The 9,766-nt window shown below is 33.9% G+C and overlaps 1 protein-coding gene and 1 non-coding gene across 2 annotated transcripts; one reads left to right on the top strand and one right to left on the bottom strand.

The window, feature by feature from the left end:
- The first annotated feature begins 418 nt into the window (after positions 1–418).
- TRNAK-UUU lies at positions 419–491 on the top strand. Its single transcript has one exon. It is a non-coding gene; the product is annotated as a tRNA-Lys (tRNA).
- A 537-nt stretch (positions 492–1,028) lies between these two features.
- On the bottom strand, positions 1,029–2,471 carry LOC120137345 (expansin-A6-like). Its single transcript, XM_039153112.1, has 3 exons — positions 2,286–2,471; positions 1,859–2,177; positions 1,029–1,353 (listed from the first exon to the last, which is right to left on the bottom strand). The coding sequence occupies exons 1-3, from the start codon at positions 2,446–2,448 to the stop codon at positions 1,044–1,046; spliced, it is 792 nt and encodes a 263-aa protein (XP_039009043.1). The 5' UTR covers positions 2,449–2,471; the 3' UTR covers positions 1,029–1,043.
- Positions 2,472–9,766: the final 7,295 nt, after the last annotated feature.

Here is a 9,766-nt window from a genome sequence, read left to right as displayed (position 1 = left end):
ACACTTGCTGATGGCATAATTCAAGCAAATTATACATGTTCCTACTATCGTCCGTTCACGATGAGCCCTTTCTCACATGACCAACTGGTGATAAGAGCCATGCTTCTACTGGGGTCACTCATGGGAGTATACAGATATGCTGCTCCGGATAGTGACGGATTTAGGTTTCGTATTAAGTAGGTTCATGTGATGGATCAATTGGTTTCAAATATATATATATATATTATCTCTTCCAAACTTTGCTTCTTTTTTTTTTAAGGAGTTTCTAAGTCCAAGTGGATTAACTGACCCAAGAAAACTACACATCAACCCGCCCCTAGCTTGATTGAACTTCAAATAAGTCCAAGTTTGCTTGATTGAACTTTGACTCTTCTTTATAAATATACCAAATATATTTATCTTCCTAATATATTTATCAGCCGTCTTAGCTCAGCCGGTAGAGCGCGTGGCTTTTAACCACGTGGTCGTGGGTTCGATTCCCACAGACGGCGCTTTTTTCATTTTTTGTCTTTTGGGTTGGAGGAACACGCTTAGTACATGTTGCCTCAACCAGACAGGTCGATTTTACCCTCGATTTCATTTTTGAATTTTATTTGGCCCAAAGTAATAACGACCCAAAAAGTTAAGCGAAATGACAGATCTTAAGATTACATTTTGATTTTCCTTTGAAACGTATCCAAGGACTAAACACAAAGACCATTTTATGGCAGTGAAAATGAAATTACTATAATACGACCAACGACTGAGGGCTACATTGATTTGCACCCTTACAACCTTTTTACCATCAGCTGGAATGTTTTACTATTTCCTCCAGCTTCATCACAATCCACGCCCAAAACACTTGAACAAAGAAAATTACCCAAACAACTTCACTTGGTGACTTTCCTATCTATTCTTTCTTTTACGCAAGTAAACTCTACCCAAAAGCACATTTTTACTTTTACCCACCACTTCAAATTTTCCCGAGAAAATTAAGGAAAATCGAAGGGCCAGAAACAAAAGGGAACTATATTTATATAAGTTTTAAATAGGGAGAGTGTGTTTCAAACGCGGAAATTCTTCCCGGTGAAGGTCTGGCCGAACTGCCAATTAGCGGGTGCCGCGTTCCAGGAGGTGGAGGTCCGTCCGTCACCGCCGGTGACCCTAAACGAGAGCTTCTGTCCCACCAGAACGGAGTTCGACTGCCAGTTCTGACCCCAGTTACGGCTCATGCTCAACCAATCGGTGTTGGTTCCCTTGATGCTCACCTTCACGATATCCCCTGCACCCGCGACGTTGGTCACCAAAACCAGATTGAAGTATCGGAATCCGTTGATCGTGAACCTGATTCCACCTTGCTTCCGGCAAGGCACTCTGTAAAAAATTAAAAATAAAAGGGCAGTTATGTAAAAATCTAGAAATCTTCATTTCCGCGTTTGATGATGAGAGAACGGTTACTGCGCGTGGGATGTCGTGAAGCTTGTCGTTTTAAGGATGTCTGATTTTCAGGGAAAATCTCAGTGAACGTTAAAGTTACGGTAATACCCTGGAAACCTTTGTACGTTATAAGGGAAAGGGGTGTTTGGGTCCTTTCGCAGATCAGCCGCTAGGTCTATATTAAACGACATTAAATTCTGGGTTTGATTCTCAAAATCTCAACAGACACCGACATTATGAGCTCATAAAGGCCAATTCTTTGTTTTTTTAATATAATTTCATATAGTATCTTTGTAACAAAACACTGTTTGGTTCCTGAGAAAACTCCAGCAGAAAACGCATTAAATGTACACAAACATGGAACAAAAATTTCCATTTTTACCCAGTTAGAAGAGTTAACAGTTCAAAATTACCAAAATTTAGGAAATGTTAGCCGACGTACCTGCGGAAGGAAACGGGGACAATACCGGCACGGTACTCGGCGATCTGTAGGAACATAGGCATGGCAAGGTCGAAGTGAGGGCGAGGAGGGTTGCACCAGCCGCCATTGTCGTTGGGGAGAGCGAAATTAGGAGGGCAAAAGTTGGTGGCAGTGATGAAAATGGAAGGGTTCCCTGGCTTGCACCATCTGGGGTCGTCCGTGCACTTAATCTCGAAGCAAGCTCCGCAGCTCAGCCCATTGTTGAACAGCGCAGTGCTCAATGCTGCTGTGCTCACGCCATATCCTTGGCTGTACAGATTCCCATACCCACATGCACCGCCTTAACAATAAAACAGGAAAATCATTTACACATTTTAACAGATCGGGTTTTCATTTTCACTCTTCTTGTAAACTAAAAACAGAGGAAAATCTCAGAACAAATTAATACCCATAGTTCCAGAAGCATCACTGCCACCATAGAAAGTAGCATGGGCGGATTCCCAAGGTCCACCAGTGTAAACCCCAGGAATTTTCGCATTCGCCATAGCAAAAAAACACGTCAATGAAGCAAAATAGAGCAATCTCAATGAAGAAGAAGAAGCAGCAGCCATTGTTGTTTTTTCAAGAGGTGATTCGTTAATTTGGGGGCGAATAGAAAGCGGGAAGAAGGTGGGGGTACTTATTGAGGAGCTGGAAGAGTGAGGGCCCATAAAAAATTATTCACTCTACATGTAAATGTAATTAATTCAGTCCATTCTCATAAATTCATTTTCAATAAGTTTATTCATTTATTTATTAATTTTTACGACATGTTTAGCTTTGCTCCTAATTCTCTGTCTTCGAATTTGGAAGACCATGTGGCTCACCGTTCTTGTTTATGTTTTTGCAAAAATTGAAGGCCTAATTTTTCTATGATCTTATTGGAAAAAATAAAAAAAATAGCACTTTCATTTGTAAAAATCAACTATCGAATTTATTTTCGTAAAATGATATGTATTAATATAATTGGTTACTAAACAAAAGTGTCTTACAAGATTTGTTTTAAATTTGCAATGAATTGCAGAAAGAGATTCACTTTCATCTATTTTTAGTGCTGAATACGCAAAATAAAGTACTTTACGTACGTAAAACATAGCTTTAATTTGAATTTAGAGGTGCCTCTCGTGGTCTCGTTGTCGGATCACCTTTTTGTTCAATGTTATATATGTATGTTTAACATGCATGGACGTCCAAATATATGTCTATAATTATTTCATAAATGATATATTTAATTTCTTTTTTAATATATTTGTAGAAGTTTTATTTATTATTTTTATATGCTATGTGTCATTATTTTTAAGTTATCTCGTGTTTCTCCATCTTTGTTTGACTATTGTAGTTCGTCGTTTGCAAAGAAATTAGTGCCAAAATGTTTTTTCTGTCCATTTCTTCTTCCTAATTTGATTTCCTCGATTTTTTTTTCCAGAAATCAATAAGACTCAAATAAAAACTTTAACCTTATATTTGTTCGATCTATAATCTCATTGATCTAATCAATATAGAGTCGGGATATATTGTTTTTCTCATCCTTTTGGACTTCCCTAATTGTAACACCCTACACTAGTACAACACACAATCGACCAATGAGAGTGCCACACGAAACTACCGGAGTGGCTAACCAACAAATTTCCTTAGCATACTCACTTGAAATTAAAACTTTATGTATAAATACTTGCAATAAAATAGAAAATAAAATTCATGTAAAAATAGTTTACAGTCGGGAGCTCCCACAACTACAAAATAATTCAAAATATATAGACCAGGTATTTAAAACAATTTACGACTCAAATTTATAAAATAGAACTTTGAATATACTGCCCTCTAGAAATTTGAGACGTACTCTGTTCTGTAGTTTGGTCTAGACTTCTTATAGTCAGAAGGCTCCTCTACTGATCTTCACCTAATATGCGTAAGGAAACAAACCCCAAACACTGAGCTAACTAGCCCACTACCACACTAACAACTAAAATATACTAACAGGGGTACATTTACAAAATGCTTTAATAACTGAAAACAATACAATGCATAATTAATACAACATTAGTGAGTATCCTTGCGATACTCACTCTCTACCTATGATAGACATCATGGTGCGACTGAGGGATTTCTGAATCTCGGAGCTCACATATTCCTCTAGCCTATCGAGGATGTGGCCCCCTAAATCACTGCATTGGATAACACACCCCCAACTAGCCCACCCGTTGCGAGTGTCAGACCTTACGCCCTAGCTAGTCAGTTTTAAGGGCCTTGCATCCTACCTATGGATATCCGGATTACATCTATACTTTCAACACCCTAAACTAGAGGAATTCGATTGTCCGAATTATTTCCCAAGCATCAACCAAGCCTAGTTTTATGTCACCCTAATTATTTGGTTTCTACGTTTGAATTAAGCATCGTAAATATTCTCACTTGTAGTTTTATTTGATGATATACTGAATTATTGGGGTACCTCGGGTCTAATTCCCTAAAACGATCCATTTTGCCTGAAACAGACTAAAAGTATCGACACTTCTGCAAAAGTTTTGATACTTATATAAGTACCGATAATTTTAAACATTTTGTTCTGCCTAGTTCGATACTTTCTGGGAGTTTCAAAACTATGACTCAAAGTTTCGATACTCTTGAAAGAGTATCGATAGTTCTGCCCCAAAAACACGTTTTTGCAAAGAAACGAAGAACAAGTATCGATACTAGCCCAATAGTATCGATACTTGACCTACAGAAGACTTAAAAACAGGCACAAAAATGCTATATCTCACTCCCAAAGACCCTTGTGAGGTCCCCAAACATGCTTAAAATCTTGTGTAATAAAAATGGCATAAATGAGACTTATATCATGCTTAAAATTCCAAAACATAAAATCTACCATGGATATGCTCAAAAAGCTTATTTCTTACCTTCATGCAATTCAATACATTAACTTGACCCGTTAAGAGTATATAGAAGTTGTAAGTGTGGATACCTTGATTTCTAGGCTAAAGCAATAGCTCCAACTCACTCAATGGAAGCTTTTTCCTTCTCCATTGTCTTGGAGGCTTCACCCACTTCTTTCACTAATCAAGATAAGAAAAATGAGATTCTAAATAATCTATGTAATGAAAATAAGGATTAGAATACTTCCAAAAAACCTAAATCTAACAAAAACGACCTAGAATCTTTGGATTTATTAAACATCCCAAAAACTCATTTTGGAAACCATAAAGGAAAACTTGTAAAATGAGGCTTAAATTAAAGCTTGAAGAATGGTGACATATTTATAAATTGAGTTTTTTTGTTGTTGGCAGATTTATAAATTTTAGATAGTGACAAAATTTACATTTCTTTAGTTAAGTATCGAACATGTTTTATCTTTAAACACATTTCATTGAATTTTTGATACAATTTATCATTAGCTTGAGAGAAGAAATCCTAAAATTATCTTTCGATAGTTCATTGTGTCTTCTAATTTTGTTGTTTGAGTGAATTTTTTGTGATTTGTTTTGCTTTATTAAATTACTTCTATGATTAGTGCTTACAAAATACTTTTAGTCGTGGCTAAATGATTTCTAAACAGTTATTATAATGTATTAGAAAGGGCCTTGACTTGATTGCTCAAGTATGAATCCTTTTTATGTAGTGTGTATCCTCCAAATATCTGTATAAGTAATTCTCTTATTATTGACACTCGATTTCATCCCAACAATATTAATATTATTATTATTTTTAATAATATTATTATTATTATTATTATTATTTAATTTTTGTAGGCTTATACAAAACTCATTACAAGCCCAAAATAAAGTTCTAGCCCAACAACTCGTGGCCCAACGCCACAACCCATGCATGGAAGCCCGAACCCAGTTAGGGTTCTTTACTCTTTGCATTAGACGCCACCAGTCCATGTCCGTTGGATATGGTGTTAGATCCAACGGTCTAGATCGCCCAAAATTAGGGTTTTCACCCTAAGTTTCCACTCCAGCTTCCGCCACTCATCATGGGTTGTCTGATCTGGACCCATCCAATGGTCCAAATTAAGCCAATCAAATCCATCGCGGTTTCCACCAATCCCCGGCCACCACCAGTGCCACCAATCATGCCCCTGCCACAACAAAACCCAAATCAACAAGCAACAAGCAAACCTCCACGCAAAATCACAATAATTTTTCTTAGTAATCATTTCGTTCTATTGAAAAAAAGAAAGAAATAAAACTGTAATATCGGGGTTATAAAACCACGAATGAGCTATGTAAAAAAGGTTTCCAGTTCCAGTTTCAAAGAGATAATAAAAGAGCAAAAAGAAAGATTAAAGGTATTTACTCATATTTTTTCTTCAGTTTCGAAATGCAAATAGAAAACAAAAAAGTAGCCAAGCAACCAAAACCTTATTTACATGTAGTAAAAACTAAAGAGATCGAGTGATACCTGAGTGAGGAAGTCAAACTGGGGATCAGTTCTTTGTCAGAGGTTGCCGGAGGGTGAGAAAACCTAAGGGTTGAGGGGGCTTTTTGGGCTTTTAGGGATTTTCAGGGAATTTTAGCCCTAGATCTAGGCATAGGGGTCTAGATCAAAGCGTTTATGAGTTTTTGGGTAAGTTTCGGAGCTTCGACCACCACCACCATATACGGCGGTCGAGGGTGGAGAAAGGCGGCCGACATTGTGCCAACCAAAGAGAGGAAGAGAGAGAAGAGATAGTTTTGGTATTTTTTAAAAACCGATTTAAAATGAAAAAATATTAAGTGTTATTTATAGAAGGAATTTCGGGGGAAATCACGCTTAGGTCCCTGACTTTAAGCGTATTTTTACAAAATAATAATATGTAGGGACCGATTTTATAATTTACCCATTTATTATACATGTTTTAATTTTTGGTATAATTGTTGTTTAGTCCCCCTAACTTTAGCATATTTTTGCATGTTAGTCACTTGTAGGGACCGATTATGTAGTTTACCCTTTTGTGCATGTTATATTTTTTAGAGTTATTTTCATTTTAATCCCTGTATATTTAGCGTGTTTTTACATTTTGGTCATATGCAGTGGTTGTTTAATTATTTTTAAATACTTATGAACTGATTTAATAATTTTCCCCTTTTTTATTAGATTGAATGTTTTGGCTGGAAAAAAGGGAATAATTAGGAAATAACCCCTATAGTTTTTGCATGTTTATATTTCAGACCAGAATCTATTTTTTGTTTTAATTTGGCCATGCAATTTTAGCTTATTTTAATTTAGTCCCCATGTTTTATTTATTTTTATTCTTTGTAATTTTAGCACTCCATATTAAAAATGCTAATTTTACTCACTTTTGCACTTTTTTTTTTAATTTTGACATGTTGGTTTGATTGTTTATATTTTAGTCCAATTTTCATTTCATTTTATTTTTTGCATGTTGGTTGCATGTTAATTCATTTTAGTTCTTAATTGATTTTGCATGATACCCTCATAAGCATCTCTTGACTCGAATCGAAATAAATTGACTAAGGGTAATATTCGTTCATTTTAATATTGTCGTAAAGTGTTTTTTAACGTATAAAAAAGTTACTTTCAATAATTTTAAAATGAAAGTATATCCTATTTAGTGACACGAATTAAATCGAATCCATTTTAAAGTTTGGGGATTGGGAAAAAGATCATTTTCTTTTAATTAAATTCACCAAGAAAAGGCTGTTAGATCTAATCTAAGGTCTCATCTCGAGGTATTTAAATAATTGAACATCCTTATTCTCATTAAATATTGGTAAAATAAAAAATTAGTTGTATTTGCTTGTGGTATGCTCTTTATTTGTTTTATTTTTGCATGTGTTTTTTCTATATGATTTCAAAATAGTAACACTTGAGTTGATATTGAAAATAGTAATATCTCATCATTTCGGTCGGAGTAATAAACGAATGCTTTAATTCATGAGAGGTCATTTATTCTCGATTAGAAATAATCAGATATTACAGCTTTATCTCGAGTCAATATTGATTTTAAGACGGAATAGTGATATCTCTTCATTTCGATTGGAGTAATAAATGACTACTTTAAGGAGAGGTTATTTATTCTCAATTGGAAATCATTAGATATTATCGCTTTTGCTCGAATCAATATTGAATTTTAAGACGAAATAGTGATATCTCTTTATTTCAATTGAGGTAATAAATGAATGTTTTAAGGCATGAAATATCATTTATTCTCGATTGAAAATAATTAGACATTATCATTTTATCTCTTAAAATTATTTTTAGTACTGTTGTTATTTTGAATTAATAATGAACTTTAGAATGAAATTTTAATATTTCTTTATTTCGATTGGAGTAAGAATCGATTGTTTTAAGGTATGAGAGATCGATTCTTATCGATAGCAAATAATTAAATATTATCATGTTTCGTCCAAAAATTTAAAGAATATCAGTTGTAGGGGATCTTAAATTAAATTAGACTCGAATTCCTAAATTTCATTACAAAGACAATTAATTAATCAACTAGGTACCGATTTAGGGCGCTGTAGGGGTGCTAATCATTCCTCACACGTAACCGACTCCCGAACTCAAATTTTGGTAACGTAGACCGCAAATTCGTTGTTTAATTAAAATGAATATTTTTATTAAAATGGCAAAAATACTTTTTGGTGTCCAGTCACGCTCTAATCAAAGATTGATGGCGACTCCTCGAAGCACATTTTATCATTAACAGGTCATCAAAATTATTTTAAAACGAGACTTTTTTTTCCTTTCAGAAAACTGTTTCGACACTTATAGGTTTAAATCGTTGAATAGCGAGATATGTTCACGGTCTTTCAAGCCATATTTATGACATTGATGCGTTAATTGAAAGAAATATATTCATTCATCTAGGGGCGGAGTTCAAGAGGGGCTAGTGGGGGCATGACCCCTCCCAAAATTTTAAAAATTCTAATTAGGCGCTTAAAATTTAAAACAAATTTAATTTGGTTTCCCAAAATTTTTAGAAATTCAGATTACATTTTAGAATTTTTAATATTCTTAATTAAACACCCTCCTATATTAAAAAAATCTCATTAAGCCTCTCAAAAATTCAAAAAAAATTTAGACCCTAATTTTTGAAAAAAAATATAAATTAAACCTTTAAATTTTAAAAAAAATTAATTTAAACCTCTGAAATTTTTGAAATTTTAAGTTGACCCCCAAATTCTATCACCAAATTTCATCACTGTTGATAATTAATAAAAATAATATATTTTTAACATAATCGACATAAAACTATTCATATTATCTACAATAATAAAATATCGTAAGTGATATTTTTAATAATAATAAAATTAACTTCATAAGAAAATTTAGGCTATTGGTAGGGGTGTCGCCACTCATGCATAAGGTCCTAGGTCCAATTCCCTCAAATTGCAAATTTATCTTCTCATTTCTTTTCTCTTTAAACGGTGCGGTGACATATTGGTAAAAAAAAATTAAATAAATGAAGTTTTAAAATTAAGGGTAAACTACATAAATGACCACATAACTATGGGCTAGGTCGCAAAATGACCACCAATATTTTTAAATTTGCGTTAATATGAGAACTGAATTAATATTTAAATGGTTTTAATATAGCCACCTACCGTTAACACTTAACGGTAATATTTACGTGGCAGTTAATAAAATTGATATAATTAGGACACGAGTCCTTGTAAAGTTACTTATTCACTGCTTTGAAACCCTGCTTTGTTTTCTTCTATTTTGGTCACTACTTGTGTATGATTTGTTTCCTTGAATTTTCATTTAATGCAATTTGATCCTGATTCTGTTTTAATTTGTCTAATGCCTTAATTGAGCATTAACATTAAAATCTTTTATTCTAGTCATGTATTAAATTTATAGATTAAATCCTCTAGATTTTAGAATTAATCAATTTGGTCACCAAGATTAACTTTAATTATTAATTTTTAATTAGGTCCT

The sequence above is a fragment of the Hibiscus syriacus genome, unplaced genomic scaffold, assembly GCF_006381635.1.
Source record: "Hibiscus syriacus cultivar Baekdansim isolate YM2019G1 unplaced genomic scaffold, ASM638163v2 tig00110656_pilon, whole genome shotgun sequence".
Classification (NCBI taxonomy): Eukaryota; Viridiplantae; Streptophyta; class Magnoliopsida; order Malvales; family Malvaceae; genus Hibiscus; species Hibiscus syriacus.
Note: the sequence above shows the minus strand (reverse complement) of the source record. Positions and strands in the feature narration are given on the sequence as shown.

Bases quoted from the DNA above. Each gene is read 5' to 3' on its own strand.
- LOC120137345 (XM_039153112.1), bottom strand. From the start codon at position 2,448: ATGGCTGCTGCTTCTTCTTCTTCATTGAGATTGCTCTATTTTGCTTCA. The intron at 2,178-2,285 runs GTATTAATTTGT...TTTATTGTTAAG, and splicing joins TGATGCTTCTGGAACTATGG to GCGGTGCATGTGGGTATGGG. The intron at 1,354-1,858 runs GTACGTCGGCTA...AATTTTTTACAG, and splicing joins GTCCCCGTTTCCTTCCGCAG to AGTGCCTTGCCGGAAGCAAG.